Source organism: Microtus ochrogaster, unplaced genomic scaffold, assembly GCF_000317375.1.
Source record: "Microtus ochrogaster isolate Prairie Vole_2 unplaced genomic scaffold, MicOch1.0 UNK103, whole genome shotgun sequence".
Lineage (NCBI taxonomy): Eukaryota > Metazoa > Chordata > Mammalia > Rodentia > Cricetidae > Microtus > Microtus ochrogaster.
In genome coordinates, this window is record NW_004949201.1 from 798,577 (window position 1) to 815,313 (window position 16,737).

The 16,737-nt window shown below is 51.2% G+C and overlaps 2 protein-coding genes across 2 annotated transcripts in view; both read left to right on the forward strand.

Annotated features, from left to right (window-relative positions):
• The first annotated feature begins 1,488 nt into the window (after positions 1 to 1,488).
• Positions 1,489 to 9,796, forward strand: Timm50 (translocase of inner mitochondrial membrane 50). The gene is made up of 11 exons (XM_005371291.3): positions 1,489 to 1,611; positions 2,441 to 2,591; positions 3,252 to 3,283; positions 3,473 to 3,494; positions 6,084 to 6,142; positions 6,272 to 6,391; positions 6,664 to 6,768; positions 6,850 to 6,948; positions 7,532 to 7,688; positions 7,979 to 8,085; positions 8,748 to 9,796. The coding sequence occupies exons 1-11, from the start codon at positions 1,504 to 1,506 to the stop codon at positions 8,847 to 8,849; spliced, it is 1,062 nt and encodes a 353-aa protein (XP_005371348.1). The 5' UTR covers positions 1,489 to 1,503; the 3' UTR covers positions 8,850 to 9,796.
• Positions 9,797 to 14,394: 4,598 nt separating this feature from the next.
• Positions 14,395 to 16,737, forward strand: part of Dll3 (delta like canonical Notch ligand 3) — a 9,340-nt gene continuing 6,997 nt past the window's right edge. The window contains exons 1-3 of the mRNA XM_026778070.1: positions 14,395 to 14,754; positions 14,893 to 15,174; positions 16,168 to 16,225. Of these exons, the coding sequence (XP_026633871.1) occupies positions 14,692 to 14,754; positions 14,893 to 15,174; positions 16,168 to 16,225 (403 nt within the window). The 5' untranslated portion in view covers positions 14,395 to 14,691. The remainder of the gene's footprint in view (positions 14,755 to 14,892; positions 15,175 to 16,167; positions 16,226 to 16,737) is intronic.

Sequence of the window (16,737 nt, forward strand, 5' to 3'; positions counted from 1 at the left end):
ATGCCATTTGGTCAGGATATATGGTAGCACATGCCTCAATCCCCAGCCTGAGCTACACGAAACCCTGTCTCAAAAAAACAAACAAAAGCAGAAAAACAGCCGGCGAGATTTGTCTGTGGGTAAAGGCACTTGAACTCCTACAATGGAAGAAGAGATTCCTGCAAGCTATCTGACCACCCCAACTAGGCAGGTGGCCCATACATCTTTAATCCCAGCACTAAGGGAGTAAAAGACAGGTGGATCTCTAGGAGCTCTAGCCAGTCTAGTCCAGGCCAGCGAGGACTATACAGACTCTGTTTCTTTTTTTTTTTTTTTGGTTTTTCAAGACAGGGTTTCTCTGTGGCTTTGGAGCCTGTCCTGGAACTAGCTCTGTAGACCAGGCTGGTCTCGAACTCACAGAGATCCTCCTGCCTCTGCCTCCTGAGTGCTGGGATTTAAAGGCGTGCGCCACCATCGCCTGGCTCAGACCCTGTTTCAAAATAAAACTACATTTAAAAATTAAGATATTGATGTATTCTTAAAAAAATAAAAAATTAAGATATATAATGATGACCTATGCCCTCTCCACCCAGTTACAGTATGTAAGGCCAACAAGAACTCACCAGGTCAAGGCAGTGTCCTAAGCACTGACTTTGAAGACATTTCCTCCAAGTCAACCATGAGGGAGACAGCCTGAGTTCAAATGAACCAAATGACCCAAGTTTGATTTCCCAGAACCACATGATGGATGGAAGAGAAGCAACTCACGGCACAAGAGCACAAGAGCGCACACAATCAAACACACGTGTAACTTAGCAGAACTTAATCCATTTCTTCCCACCCCAGAAATAACCATTTCTCTGAATTCTGTGTACCTTTCCTTTGCCCGTCTTTGTATTTTTTTTTATATCTTAGTACGTTGTGGTTTTGTTTTGTTTTGTTTTAAGTTTAAGTGTAAAAATCTGGCTTTTTAAAAACGTCTTGGGGAACACTCATTGCGGATTCCTGTACCTCAAATTCACTGATTTCTTATGAAGCCTCGACCAGTCAGCATGCACTGTTCCTCTGGGTGAATGAATCCGAATGAGTGGTAGGATCTCCAGTCCTTTTTAGAAACTCATGGTGGCAGGAGTCAAAAGGGATCGGAGGACGCGAGAGAACAAACACCGGTCCAGGTTCTGATCCACGTGAAAAAAAGTGAGGGCTGCCTATTCACCTCGCTTTTTGAGTCTCGGTCCATCTCAGACGACGAGAGGCGAACTCCTATTTCCGAGAGACTGGATGGTGGCGGTCCTTAAGGCGCCAGGGGGCGTTGTGCCAGGTGACTGGATTCCGATTTAGTGCGCACGGGGGACAGTGTGAAGCGCAGCAGCCAAGAGCACACCGAAGGAACTCCGCACACACCTTTGTGTCCCTCTCGGATTCCCGTCCACACGCCTTATCTCAGCGATCCCATTGGTCGCAGTCCCTGCCAGGGGCGGGAGAGAGCGAGCAAGTGGGCGGGGCCGCTAGCGTCAGCGCAAGATGGCGGCCTCGGCGGCGCTGTTCTCGCGCTTGCGGAGCGGGCTCCGGGTCGGCGCGCGGGGACTGTGCACGCGGCTGGCGACGCCGCCTCCCCGCACCCCAGAGCAGGTGAGCGGCACCGGGATCGGCGCCCGTTTCGGGGCTCCTCTCTAAGTTTTGGGCGTATGGTCGCACCCCGGCGAGTCTAGAGTACCGCGCCTCAGGGTGCTGAATGGGACGGAGCCCGCGATTTGGGGTGCTCCCATGCCTCCCGTGTGGACCACACTTGCTCCCCCGGGGCCGGAGTGTGGTGGTCCCAAGTGCATCCTCTGCAGCCCATGTCTTAGCCACGTGGGTGCTGGGCGAGGTCACCTGTCCTGGTGTCAGTGAACACTCAGGTGATCCTCCACGGGGGAGGGGCCCGGGCGCCAGGGTCCCAGGCTGGCCTTTGGGACATTTCGTTCGCTTCGGTGGTGGGGAGCGAGGGAGCCTGGAGGGAGCCAGCTTGCCTTCCGTTTCGACCTAGCCATTCTGACCTCTAGGTCCATCATCACTTGCCGTTCCGTAAGCCTCGCCCCTGTTTTCTTCCCTTGCCTACCCCTCCATCTCGGGCCCTGGTGTCCGAATGTCTTAACTGTCTCTCGTGTGCCCTCTGTCCCCGTAGTTTTGCTCTTCCCACCATCCCTTATTCTCCTTGCCCTATTCTTCCTGGCTCCAGCCCCTGCAGTCCTGTTGCTTCCAGGATCTTGGGCAATCCGGTCTGTCATCTCTTGAACCCCAGTTTTGTTTTGACCCTCTGAGGGGACCAACCTTTCAACTTATTCGTCCGGGGACATAATTTTCTGGGGCTCTGTGGGTGTTCTGGCCCTTGATCTTGAGTCTACTTGGACCAAATTAGAGGTCAGAGTATCCTGCAGTTTCTCCCCTAGCTGACCTCACCTCCTCCCCCTTCACTCAGGTTGCTGAGATCGCCGGCCGTGGAGGCTCGAAGGCCCAGGGGCCACAGCATCAGCCTGGCTCAGAAGGTCCCAGCTATGCCAAAAAAGTTGCTCTCTGGCTTGCTGGTTTGCTTGGGGCCGGTGGGACTGTCAGCATCGTCTATATTTTTGGTGAGAGACATACCCCTGGCTTGGTGACCCCCAGATTTCTACCGTGGAACCTCCCCTTCTTTCCTCAAACTATGTTCATCCCCTATCAACTTCAATACTGACCTTGAAACTCAACAAGTTCCCTTCTACCCCTTGTACCTAAAGTTCTGTCCTCTAGTTGGTTCTTGTACCTGAATTCAGGAACTAAGGGACTGGGACCATAGGGGCTGGCCCAGTGCCTGAAGCTATGTCTCTGTCTCTCCTTTTGCAGCAAAACCTTAACCTTCCCTTGTGTCTCAGCCTCAGACAACATTCTCTCCCTTTTTCTTTTCTCTCTTTATTTCCTTTTTTTGTTTTGTTTTATTTTTCAAGACAGGGTTTCTCTGTCTAACAGCCTTGGGAACTCACTCTGTAGCCCAGGCTGGCCTCAAACTCACAGAGATCCGCCTGCCTCTGCCTCCCAGGTGCTAGGATTAAAGGCGTGTGCCAGCATGCCCGGCTAACTCACTTTCTCTCAAATATCTTGGACTCCTGCCCTCCAGCCTCTTCCTCCCTTGAGCCAGGAACTGTGCCTGTAGCAATATTCTGTCTGAGTGGGGAGTCCAAAGCCTCATTCTCCTACACCTTCCAGACCCAGCAGGCTAGAGTCCAGTTTCTCTCAACCGTCTCTCTCCCTTGCAGGAAACAACCCTGTGGATGAAAATGGTACTAAGGTGAGTTGGAATAAGACCCAGCGATCTAGAGTCTGTTCTAGCGGGTGGGCTGCTTATGGTTCATTTGGGCTCCTTTTAGTCTGAAGTGAGCCTCTCTCTCCCTCCCTGGGACCTTTGCCTATTCAGCCTGGACCCCCTTGAGTGGATGTACTACCTCTGCCATTTCAAACCTTTCTTTTTCTCTCCCAGATTCCTGATGAATTCGACAATGGTGAGTGAGTAAACACAGACTCGAATTCCCTGGTGTCCGTCTCTGCTCTTGTTTCGTTTGTTTAGAGTGCTGTTCCCCTATTCTGCACCCCAACCCCTCCTCCTTCCACGGAGGTGCAACAATTAGATGGCTTGGGGGGAGGGACATAACAAAAGCCCCTCAGCCCTGGAGCAGATGGTCAGGAACAGATGGGGGCAGGGAGCCCCAGCGCTCCCTCCCAGACACAAGGCTTCCTGGGCCTTAGATCTGAGCATCTGCAGCCCCTGACCTCTTATGACAGACTCTTTTTTGTTTTTTTAAAATACCTATATTCAACCCATGCTTGTTTTGTTTTCTTATTTATTTGGTTTTGAGACAGGGTTTCTCTGTGTAGTCCTGGCTGTCCTGAACTTACTCTGTAGGCCAGGCTGGCCTCGAACTCAGAGATCCCTTGTCTCTGCCTCTCAGGTGCTAGGATTAAAGTTGTACCCCACCGTCCCCTACTCCCCATTGGTTTAAGCAAGTTATTTAAATTGTACAGGTAGACATGGGAGGTTGACATGTGTTCACTGGTTTATACTGGCTTCTTCAACACTGAGACTTTTAAGAGGCAAGCACAGAGACAGCTAAATTAGAAACGCCACATTAGGGCATTACACTGCAGTCATATGTTCATTTGGCCAAGTGTTCACCATGCCTGTTTTGACGCTGATGGTTTGTATTAGAGCAGTGGGTTCTGGGGTTGGAAGACTGGTGCTAGGTAAGGGCTCTCCCACTCATCTGCATCCCCAGCATGGTTTTATTTTATTTTCTTTTTTGTTTTTTGTTTTTTTCAAGACAGGGTTTCTCTGTGTAGCCCTGGCTGTCCTGGAACTCTGTAGACCAGGCTGACCTCAAACTCAGATACCCTCCTGCCTCTGCCTCCTGAGTGCTAGGATTAAAGGTGTACGCCACCACCACCCAGCATGGTTTTATTTTTAAATTATGCGTTCGCGCTCTCCCCTGACAATGCTGGTCCTAATAAAAGACTTGTTCTAAAAAAAAAAAAAAAAATTATGTGTATGTATGTGTGTCTGTGGGGGCATGTGAGTGTCCTCCAAGGCTAGATAAGAGTTTTGGAGCCCTTGGAGCTGTTTGTCGTCCTCCTGATGTGCCAGGGTTCCAGTTCGAGTGCGCTGCAAGAGCAGTGCCTACTCCAACTGCTGGGCCAGCTCTCCGGCCTGATAACATTGACACACACCCCTTCCTTTTTTTTTTTTCTTTTGTAGGACAGGGTGTAAACAGAGACTGCACTCGTGTTTCCCAGCCACCCAGACCCGAGTAATCACACAGAAACTATGTTAATTACAATACTGTTTGGCCAATGTCTCAGCGTATTTCTAACACATGATTTCATCTTAAATTAACTCATTTCTATTAATTTATGGATCGCCAAGAGGCTGTGTCTTACCAGTAATATTCTGTCTCCTCAGCTCCACCTACTCTCTCTTTGTCTCTGTTTGGATTTCTCGCCTGGCTTTACTCTGCTAAGCTATTGGCTGAAATAGCTTTATTCATCAACCAATAAAACCAGCACATATATAGAAGGCCATGCCAGATCAACAGGGTCTTGCAAATTGCCCATTCTGACTTCAGGCTCACTGTGTAATCCTGGCTGCCCCTGAACTTGTAAATTCTCCTGCCTTAACCTTCCAAGTAGTGGGAATACAGGCCTGTGCTACTGCAACCCAGCACTGTTCACACTTCAGACTAGGTAGTTCTTGGTTCCAGTCTGTCCAGTGCATTGTGGGATGTGTTAACAGTGTTCTGGGCCACCCACTCATAGACACTCGATTATGACCATTAAAAATATCTCATGGCCGGGCAGTGGTGCCACAGGCCTTTAACCCTAGCACTCAGGAGGCAGAGGCAGGTGGATCTCTTGAGTTCAAGGCCAGCCTGGTCTATAGAGTGAGTTCCAGGATAGCCAGGGCTACACAGGGAACCCTGTCTCAGAAAACAAAACAACCCAAAATATCTCCATGAAACTTTAAATCCTAGCACTTGGGAGACAAAGGCAAGAGGCTCTCTTTAAACTCAAACAATGTGCACACAGATGTTAAAAACGAGAATTTCAGCGTCTTCTAAAACAACAGAAACCAAGTGTCTGCGCAGAAGGGCTTTGTGTTCTTTAAGTGGGCTGATAGGTAGACATTCTGTTTTATACCTGGCGTGCTGTGGAGATAGAAGTATTCACAGTAAAGCTGGGCAGGGGAAATACGTTATCTTCTATGTTAGACGAAGCGTGTGTGTGTGTGCAGACTTATTCAGGTCTAGTAGACTGTAAGTGTGCTTAGAGCTGGGCTTGCTGATGCAGGCCAGTAATCTTGGTACTGGGGAAGTAGAGGCAGGGGGATTGGGAGTTCAAGACAAACCTGGGCCACATGAAACTTATCTCGAACAGTAAAATTACATATTCTTCCCTTAAAATCCTTCTCCCTCTTGGGAGTTCTTTCCTACTTTTCCTTAAGAAATCTATGTTCTGCAAGTAAAGAAGTAATAAATAAACTGACCTGTTTGGGAGGTGGAGGAGTGGCTTACTTTGGAATCCCTTTGTGCCTGGTGTTCTAGATCCGATTCTGGTTCAGCAGTTGCGCCGGACATACAAATATTTCAAAGATTACAGACAGGTGAGTGGGGGGTGGTAGGTGAGTGGGGGGTGGTAGGTGAGTGGGGGGTGGTATGTGTGCTTGGCTCAGCCCCTATGCCCCCGTGCCCAGCTCTGTTTCTGAATGTGAGTGGCCCATCCTGTCCTGCAGATGATCATTGAGCCCACCAGCCCCTGCCTTCTCCCAGACCCTCTGCGGGAACCCTACTACCAGCCACCCTATACACTGGTCCTGGAGCTCACTGGCGTCCTCCTGCATCCGGAGTGGTCGGTGTGTCCTGTGGAAGACAGTGGGTCGGGTTCTACTTGGGGGGCTGGGTTGGGAGTGGTGGGGGTCAGCCTCACTCTGCTGTATTTCCTCTGCTGCCTTTGCGTCCTTTGGTACCTGCTCTAGGTTGTCAAAGATGAGTCTGCCCTGGCTCAGAGTAGATGTGCCATGTGAGTGAGGCCCAGCTACCATGCTCCCACAGGCCCAGGAGCAAAGAGAAACCTGCTCAGGGGCCCTCAGGCTGGGTCTCAATGCTTCCCACCCTCACTGTCTAGTTGGCTACCGGCTGGAGGTTTAAGAAGCGTCCAGGCATCGAGACCTTGTTCCAGCAGCTTGCCCCTCTGTATGAAATCGTCATCTTCACGTCAGAGACTGGCATGGTGAGGCTCTGAGCCGGAAGTGACAGGTGGGTGAGACGTAGGGGCCTGGGATCCAGGCTCACCTTCCCTCCGTCCTTGCAGACTGCATTTCCACTCATTGATAGTGTGGACCCCCACGGCTTCATCTCCTACCGGCTGTTCCGGGACGCCACCAGATACATGGAAGGACACCATGTAAAGGTGCCATGTGGGGGTCACAGCGGGCCTCTGGGATGGATCTGGGGGTGATTGTACTGCTGAGAGAATGGGGGCCTTGCCCCTTCTGATGTCAGTGCTTGCCTCCAGCTTGGGTGTTTTTGGAGCTGTAAATGGCTTCTAAGAGGCTGTGCTCGGGACTGTCCCAGAATCCCTTCCTTTCGCCAGCCATGCATCTAAACACGCTGACCAGGCCCCTAGTAACTGTGTATTGTTAGGTTCTCTCCTGTGTCAGTGACTCAAGGGTTTGTGTTATTGCATGGTAGAACTCAGACTTTGAAAAGGGCCTCTCTGTAATTCCTGGGTTGTATTTGGTCTAGTTGTAGCCTGTCACAGACTTGGGGAGACATTGAACCCACCAGAACCCATGTTCTCTCCAGACCCCTGGCTTAGGTGTTCAGGTGACCAGCTCCCCAGTTTCCCAGAAGCCTGAGGTCACCTACTAGAGCCTGTATTCAGGAGACTTACAAGCCACGCCAACCCCAAAGTGTATGGTGCTGTGTCTGTCCCTCTGCAATCGGCAGGAGGGAGGGCCCTGGTGACCCTGACCTGTCACACCTACTTCCAGGACATCTCCTGTCTGAATCGCGACCCAGCCCGAGTAGTAGTCGTAGACTGCAAGAAGGAGGCCTTCCGGCTACAACCCTTCAACGGTGTCGCCCTGAGGCCCTGGGATGGCAATTCTGATGACCGGGTCCTGCTGGACTTATCTGCCTTCCTCAAGAGTGAGACTGACCCCTGGTGTCCTATCCAGAGCCCTTGACCGTGCAGACAATGGCAGACACTGGTCCTTAGTGTCAAACCGAGCTATGAGTAGAGGAGACCTATGAGATTCCTGGAGTCTTCTGGACCTTTCTGGAATACCCAGACATTCCTCTTGGGCTATTTGGGCATGTTTGGAGCAGCCCTCTCAGCTTATGGGCCAGTGTGGACAGCATTCTAGGGCTTGCTAACCCTCACTCTGGGTCGTGCTGAGCCTGACTAACCATCGCCCCTTTACCTGTTGTGCCTACAGCCATAGCACTGAACCAAGTGGAGGACGTCCGGACTGTACTGGAGCACTATGCCCTAGAGGACGACCCGCTGGAGGCATTCAAACAACGACAGAGCCGGCTCGAGCAGGTTAGTCTCCAGTCCCCACTGGTCACTTTTGAGACCCCCCCCCAAAAGAGGGGGTGCCCTGGAGCATCTGCTCCTGTCTGCTGGATGTCTTTGTGAACTTGAGCACTGTCTTGGCTGGCCTCAGCCTCAGCCTCTGACCCAGGGCTCACACAGCTTGTCTTGCAGGGCTGTTCTAATGGTTTTACAGCCTGGGCCAGAAGCAGGAGACAGGAAATAGTCGGCGCTTGAGATAAGTCCTCCATGGCCTTTCGTGGTGGACTGTGGTTTAGAGCTAGTCCACAGGGATGTGTGCATGCGTGGCTTCAGAGTCTGGGGAAAGTGTTTCATTGGCTTTGGTTTTGAGATACTATCTCATAGTCAGGCTGGCCTTAAACTCTCAGTCCTCCCGCCTCGGTCTTCTGAATGCTGGGTTTACAGGTGTAGTTTCACCACATCTGACAGTGTTGCCTGGTAGCGTTTGACTTTTCAATTGTTTTTCACTGTGCTAGGGATAGAAGAGTACCTCTTGCATGCTAGTCCTGCACCCCTGGGGCTTGGAGTTGCTCTTGCCAGGGTCCAGATCCTTCCGTGTGGGCTAGTGTTCTATACTGGGCCCAAGTCTAAAAGAAGGCAGGCTTCTGTGTCGATGCTGACTCCTGTCTTTTTCTGTCCCCCAACCCCAGGAGGAGCAGCAGCGCCTGGCCGAGCTCTCCAAATCCAACAAGCAGAGCCTCTTCTTTGGCTCACTCACCAGCCGCCTGTGGCCTCGATCCAAGCAGCCCTGACTGCTAGGCCTCCTCAGACTTGGTGTCTGGGCCCCAGGCTCCAGTCCTCACAGAGCAAGGCTTGGACAGCCACGTGTCCAATAAAGCGCATCCCAGATGCCACAATGCCTGTGTCCAGAGAGTCCAGATGGGGCGTTGGGGTGAGGTCCGGGACTCGGGTCATCATCCACAGTGACCACCACCATCAGGCAGAGTGAGTGCCTTGTGATTCGGGGCTTGTGCCAGCCAGAGAAGCTGAAGGCCTGAATTTCTGTCGCACCATGTCTTCCCATTCACTGTAAGAGCTGCAAAGAAAGCATCTCTCTGGCTCTGGAGTCCTTGTGTGCTATGGAAATAAAGGGAAGTGTGGCTCTGGAGAACCAGAAATGGCCGCTTGCCTTAGCTGCTGCCAGTGGCTCCTTGGGAAGATGGTCCCGGAGCTGCTTGATCATCCACAGGTTATAGAAGCCAGAAAGCAGGATCACTTTTTTTTTTTCTTTTTCTTTGTTTTGAATATGAGGTCCCACTGTTTAGACCTGGCTGGCATTGATCTCAGAGATCTGCCTGCCTCTGCTTCCAGGTGCTGGGATTAAAGGTGTTCACCATTATGCCCCCCTCCCATTTTTCTTCTTTTGGAGGCTGGTTCTTATTACATAGCTTAAACAGTTGTCCTGAATAACTGGGACCGGAGGCATGTGCCACAGTTGTCTGCTAGAACAAAACAAAAAACGCTTATTTCTCTAGTTTTATTTTTTATTATCTCAATGGTACTAGAGCTGGAATGTACAGCCTGATACCTGCCAAGCAGGGGCTCAGCTAGTGAGCCCTATCCTAACCCAGATCGTGTGTGTGTGTGTGTGTGTGTGTACAAGAAGACAACCTGGGAATCTCTTCTACCATGTGAGTCTTGGGAGATGGAACTCCAGTCAGTACTGAGTGGCAAGTTCTTTTACCCTTCTGAGCTGTTGTGGTTTTGGTTTTCTTTCTTTCTTTTTTATTTATTTATTTTTTTAAGATTTACTTATTTATTATGTATACAGCATTTTGCTTTCATGCATGCCTGCAGGCCAGAGCAGAGTACCAGATCTCATTACAGATGGTTGTGAGCCACCGTGTAGTTGCTGAGAATTGAACTCAGGTCCCCTGGAAGAGCAGCCAGTGCTCTTAACTTTCGAACCCCCTCTCCAGCCCATGTTTTTTGTTTTCTTTTGTGGGATTTTGGCTTGTTGCTTTGATGCAGGGTCATCTGTGGTTTTGGAGTGGCTACGTAGCCAGGGATGACCTTGAACTCCCGATCTCCCCTCCACGTGGGTGCCAAGATTACAGCTGTGCACCACCATACCCAGTCCACTCCATACTAAGCAAGCACTCTACAGTGAGCGGCACCCCCAGCCTCTTCATTTTAATAAGCATGTGAGTCCACTGGCTTCTGCTTTAAACAGCATAGCTGTGTGGTGTGTAGTCATGAGTTCCAGCTATGGGTGCAGATCCAAGCTCACTCATTTCTTGGCTGGCTGTGATTCCAAACAAGTTACTTAGCCTCTCTGGAAGTCAGTTTCAGCATCTATAAACTCATAGTTATTTTTAAGATTTATTTTTGAGCTGGGCCATGGTGGTGCCTTTAATCTCAGCTCTTGGGAGGCAAAGGCAGGTAGATCTCTTGAGTTTCAGGTCAGCTGTGTCCACAAGTGAGTTCCAGGACAGCCAGGGCTACCCAGAGAGACCCTGTCTCCGGAAAGAAAGATTTATTTTTGATTGTGTTTGTGTACGAGTGCACATATGAGTACATGCGTCCGTGGAGACCAGAAGTGTGCATCCAAGCCCTTGGAGCTGGGCTTCACAAGCAGTTGAAAGCTGCCCAGCATGGTGCTGGGAACTGAATTTGGGTCCTCTGGAAGAGCAGTGTACACTCTTGACTGCTGATTGATCTGTCTAGCCCCACTACTTGTTCCTTTTCCTGTTATGTATGAGGACTCTGTCGCTGCCCCATGTACTTAGGGTGCCCATGGAAACCAGAGAGACATTGAGTCCGCTGAGGTTCCCAGAGGCCTTGTGAATGCTGGTCTCTTGGTGAGGCAGCCAGTGTTCGTAACTGCTGACCATCTCCCCAGCCCACCAATAATAGCTCTTACCAAATTGATAGGCCCTCATGTAGTGGCCACACAAACCTTAGGCAAGGTGCTTCTGTCTTAGTTTGTTCCTGTCTAAAGTAGGGTGAAGTGTCCATTTTGTCTCTTACCCAAGCTCTGCCCCAGCCAGCATCTGTGTTGTCCCAGCTGCAATAATAATGATGCTTTCACGAATTTGAAACCATGGACCAGCTTAGCTGCTGCACTGTGGCTGTTTAAAATGTCCTTGTTGGTAGGAAGGGTTGGTGTAGTGCCACAGGGCTGTAACTTCAGCACTTAAGATTCAGACCTGGCGGGAGAATGGCCACGTCTGAAGCACTACTGGTCATGTAGCAAGACTCAGAGAATTATAGTTCACAGCAGAATTCGCAGCTTGGGGAACCGGGCAATAGAGGAGTACCCTATCACGTCCCGAAGACTTCCCTCTGTTTTTCCTAAGACAGGGTTTCACTCTGGAACTTACTGTGTAGCCCAAACTGGATACCACTTCATAGAGAACAACCTGACTCTGCCTCCGGAGTGCTGTGGTTAAAGGTGTGTGCCGCCACATCTGGCTAAGATTCTGTTTTAAGGAATGCTTGTTTTTGCATCTGGAGCCCTAAGTTGGAGGCTGAGTCTGAAGGAACAATGGCGGGACAAAGCTTGACAAAGTGGTGTGAGATAGGGTCTTGGGTGGGATGGGCTGTCATGGAGGGAACTCCCAGTGTGTTTACTTGCTGGAGGGGCGGTCACACTTTGTTTCACAGAACCCTTTGATGAGGGCATTGTTTTGAGGGACTCTTGCTGTGTAGCTCGGACTGGTTTTGACCTTGAGTACTGGGATTATAGCTAGGTGCTGCACACCCTTTTAGAATGGACTTTAACTGTGACCTGACTTGAGTCTGTTCCCTGCAGCATAAGGAAGAAGTTTGCTCCATTGCCCTGGAGATCAGGGCTCTGGTACTTTGGGTGCTGCCTGCTTCAACATCCAGTGGGTCCTTCAGATCTCTCCCTTCACCTTGGTGCCCTGGACCCTGTGTCCTGTCCACTCACATGGAGGAGAGAATTGGGCATAGGTACAGAAGTCCTCAGAAAATGCCCATATGATGGGGCCTGGGAATTTTAACTCCAAGTGCCCCGTGCTTGAGGACTGCTTTGGTTTTTTTTGTTTTGTTTTGATTTTTCTTTTTTTTTGCAGTTGGGGGTGGGTCAAGACAGGGTTTCTCTGTAACAGCTCTAGGTATCTTGAACTAGCTCTGTGACCAGGCTAACCTCTGCCTCCCGAGTGCTGGGATTAAAGGCATACAGCAACACTGCCCGGCCAATGCCTGCTTTATTGTTGGAGTCATTTGTGTGTAACCAGGCCCCTTCTCCCCCCTTCCCCCCCCACAGCTACAGGATCTGGATTTCCAGGTTCCATCCTTGGGCAAGGCCTGAGCATCTTTCTCCTCTGGGAAGTCAGTAGTCAGTTCCCATTTTATTGCACTCATTTGCTTAAGTACTCGCTGGCCCCATTGCCAGGCTCCCGGATTGCCAGGCTCCCGGAAGACACAGTGAACAACGGAGATGGGAAGCACAGTCCCACTGTGCTGCTGCTACCTTGGGGAAGGTGCGATGAGGCCATTCTCAGGGACCTAAAAAAGATGAAAGGGGACTGGGTGGGGGCTGCTGGAGAGATGGCTCAGCCGGTAAGAGCACTGGCTACCCTGCCAGAGGTCCTGAGTTTCATTCCGAGCAACCACATGATGGTTCATAACCATCATAATAGGATCTGATGCCCTCTTCTGACACGTAGGTATACATGTAGAACACTCAAACCTAAAATAAGTTAAAGAAATTAAAAAGGAGGGGAGCAGGATAAACACACAAGCCTGTAAGTCTAGCTATGCAGCAAACTGAGGCTGGGAAGGTTCGGGCTAGCCTAGGTAACTTAGCAAGACCCTTTCTCAAAATACAGAAGGGCTGGGAGTGTAGCTCAGCTATAGAGTGCTTGCTTAACAGGCACGCAGAACATTCAGTCTTTAGCACAGAGGGAGAGATGAAACAGGTGAGAAGCAGTGGTTTGGGGCTTTGGAGATGCTATTATTTTATTTGTATGGGGGTAGGGTGTGTCTGTACATGCCGCCACATTTGGGGTCAGTTCTTCCATCATGTGGATCAAGGATAAAACACAGGTAACAGGCTTGGAGGCAAGCACCTCAGCTAAGCCACCAAACTAATCAGAAGATGCTGGTTTAGATTAGCTGGATAACGTGGAAGGCCCCTTGGGAAGGTGCATGAGAACAGCCTAGGATGAAATGAGACAGCGGATGGCCCGGTGTGCTGCAGGCATGGGCTTCAGACCCTAACACAGATGTCACCTCAGATGGCCTCTATGTCTATACAGAAGGAAAAGTCCTAAACAGCCAAGAAGCCTTTCAGAAACCCCGGAAAGTCTGCTTCCAGTGTGCCATGGAGTTCTGGAAACTATCTTGCCTTGTGGTTGAGTTTACAATGCTGGGGATTGACTGAACCCACAGCCTTGTGAGTGAGGCTCAGGTGGGGTGATGTATTTTGGGAAAGATTTCATGAAGTCCAGGTTGGCCTCTTTCTCCTGATTGTCCTGCCCTGCAGTGTTTGGATCAGAGACCTGCCCCACCATGTCCACCCAGGGCTCTTTCTACCAAATAATTACTGAGCAGGTCTATAACTGCCTCCTCTCTGTAAGACAAACGTGGGTATTGGTGTAACTCTTGTTTTCCCTAAAATCATTAGCTCTGAGTATTATTCTTTACCGGTGTGTGTGTATGATGGGTTTCCTCCACTTAAGCAACTTTGCTCAGCACCCACTGCAGAGACAATGATTAGAGACTGGGCATCTGCACATAAGTGATTTTATTTGCTTGGATCCTGGAATACTAAAGGGCTCCTCCCTCCCCCACGTCCCTGGGGGGGGGGCTACATTATCTGGGGTGGAGAGCGGACCCCTGGTGCCTGAAGACTCATTTCCTGCCCGTTTGCCCCTCACACCTTCCTGAGCCCAAACGGGAGGCCCAGCTGCGGCCCGAGGGGGAGGGGCTCGGCCGCCCGGCAGATGGCGACATTTACATACAGCTGGGAGGCCCCTCCGCGGCCAGGCTCCTGGCCTGGCGTCTGGTGAGTCTAGTGATGCTGGATTTGGGGAAGAGAGGCTTTGTTTTGAGGCGGGGAAACACTCGTGTAAGCATACTTGGGGCCTTCCACCAAGAATCCAGGATCTTCATCGTATTAACTCAGGGTTATGTCCGTGGGCCTCCCAAACAGAGCCTCACGCACAGCCAGCTGGAGACGCATACACAGCCCTCACAGGTTCACTTACAGAATAGAGAGGAATGCACATAGCCACATAGTAAAGTCACCCGAACTTCAGTTCTCCCGCTCGGGAAGACACAGAATCTTAGAATCTGTTACAGCCTCGCATCCGTGTTAACACCCCACACCGCAGAGCCACATAACACACAAAGTCAGTTCGTCTTCCAGTAGGCCTTCGCTGGGCACACAGATTGTCACTTTCAACTCCTGTCGCTTTCAGATTGGCTCCCGCAGTCACGCTCAGGATGAACCCCATCAAGTCGCCCACATAGAGTTCTTGTGTCCCTTCCCCTAAGACCCTCTCCCCCTCGATCCCTGGGAACCAAGGGACTGGCTGAGGGGGCGGGGCGTCCCCTCAGATATAAGGCTCCGGGATTCTGCAGCTGCGACTCCCGAGGCTGTCCCCCACCCTGTCCCCAAAAGCAATGGTCTCCCTGCAGGTGACTCTGCTTCTCCAGACTTTGATCCTGGCTCTTCTCATTCCCCAGGTCAGACTCAGCGGGATACAGAAAAGAAAGGGACAGATGGGATCGGGCAGAGACCTGGAGGCCCTAGGGAGGTTTCGTTGGGCAGACAGATGCCCAGGTCTCCGAGGTCCCCTAACCCTGTGGCCCTCTCCGTCCTAGGCACTGCCAGCCGGTGTCTTCGAGCTGCATATTATTTCTTTTGGGCCGGGCCCAGGCCTTGGGGCCCTGAAGTCCCCCTGCAACGCCCGAGGCCCTTGCCGCCTCTTCTTCAGGGTCTGCCTGAAGCCGGGAGCCTCCCAGGAGACCGCCGAGTCCCTGTGCGCCCTGGGCGCAGCGCCGAGCACTCGTGGTCCCGTCTACACGGAGCAGCCCGGAGCGCCAGCTGCTGCCTTGCCGCTACCGGACGGCCTCGTCCGTGTGCCGTTCCGCGATGCCTGGCCGGTGAGCCCACCCCTGCTACCCAGCCCTCCACCTCCTTCTATCCCCAGCTCCCGACACCTTCTCGTGCCCCACAACCTTAACTACCCCTGGAACCCACGTTCCCAGAACCCTCAGCACCCATCCTTGGGAATGTCTAAAAGCTGGGATTCTCATCTTTCTGTGGTTATGTATGTATGTATTTAGTTGGGGAGGGGGACACACATGTGCCACAGTGACATGTGGATATCAGAGGACAATTTGTGGGAGTCATGTCAGTTCTGTGAGACCCAGGAACTGAACTCTCATTTCAGGCTATCATTATCTGGTGTTATCTCCTCATCCTGGTTGTCTTTGAGCTCACTGTGTTTCTGAGCCTGGTCTTGAATTCTGCCTCCTACTCCACCCCCACTTCCTGAATTATAGGCATGCAGTCAGCAAGCTGGGGTTGGGAGGGGGTGTCTTTGTCTTCATTCTAGATCTCCAGAGATCCTCCAAAGTGCTTTCTTGGACTCCCCTAGTCTCTCCTGTTTTCAACTTCAGTTCTGGTCGGGACCCGCCTTACCGGTCCCGGTCAGAGTCCTCGGGCATCCGAGCAGCTTGCAGAGCTCAGAAAGGAGCAGGCCCGTATTTGGAATTTACACAAGTTTGGGCTTCACTTTTTCCATCCTCGATCTCCTCACCTGTGAGGGGGAAGCCCGGTACTTTCCTTTTGTACAGGGTCTTGCTAGGTACTCCATCCTGACCTCAAACTCGAAACCCTCCTACCTCAGCCTCCCGAGTGCTGGGGTTACAGGCTTGTGCAAACACACCTGGCACAATGATCTTTTTGAGGGACTCAATAGGTATCCGGATTGAGGCCAAAATGTTGCTGGCTCTCTTGGCCGCTCCTTTGGGAGTGTTCCTTACTCAGGCCCATAACTGGCTTCCAGACTCCATGCGTGTTCTGGCCTGCATGAGAGACTTCTCTGACCACTAGCCTCCATTCTTTCTCCTCTCTCTTCTCCACCCAACCAGGGCACCTTCTCCCTCATCATTGAAACTTGGAGAGAGCAGCTGGGAGAGCGGGCTGGAGGTGAGTGTCTTGCATCTTGGAACTTCGGTAGGCAGGGGCAATGTGGGGTTCAGGACAGACATGGGCTGCCTCTATGGTGGAGCATTCATGGGACTCCCGGGCCTCTGATGTCATCATAGGGATGCCCTGAGATGTGGTGCTGGGATAGTGGCTCTAAATCTGTGGGCAGTTTGGGTACAGAAGAGTCCCGGAGGATGGCTCACTGGTTGGGAGTGCTCGTTGCTCTCGTGGAGGACTGGGCTCAGTCAGTTTCCTGCATCCACGCGGTGCCTTACATCCATGTCTCTAATTCTCCAATGCTTTCTTCCTGTGCTTTTCATTCCTGTGCCACCTACATGCGTCCAGGTAAAATACTCAAACACATAAACTAAATAAATCTATTTAAGGGTCCTAATGGTAGCAATGGTACAGGTTGAGCATCTCTGATCCAAAAATGAGACATCTAAAGTGCTCCAAAATCCATTCATTTATCATTTAATCTTTTTTCTTTCTTTGTTTGTTGTTTTTTTTTT

Bases quoted from the DNA above. Each gene is read 5' to 3' on its own strand.
- Timm50 (XM_005371291.3), top strand. From the start codon at position 1,504: ATGGCGGCCTCGGCGGCGCTGTTCTCGCGCTTGCGGAGCGGGCTCCGG. The intron at 3,495-6,083 runs GTGAGTGAGTAA...CTGGTGTTCTAG, and splicing joins TCCTGATGAATTCGACAATG to ATCCGATTCTGGTTCAGCAG. The intron at 6,949-7,531 runs GTGCCATGTGGG...ACCTACTTCCAG, and splicing joins TGGAAGGACACCATGTAAAG to GACATCTCCTGTCTGAATCG.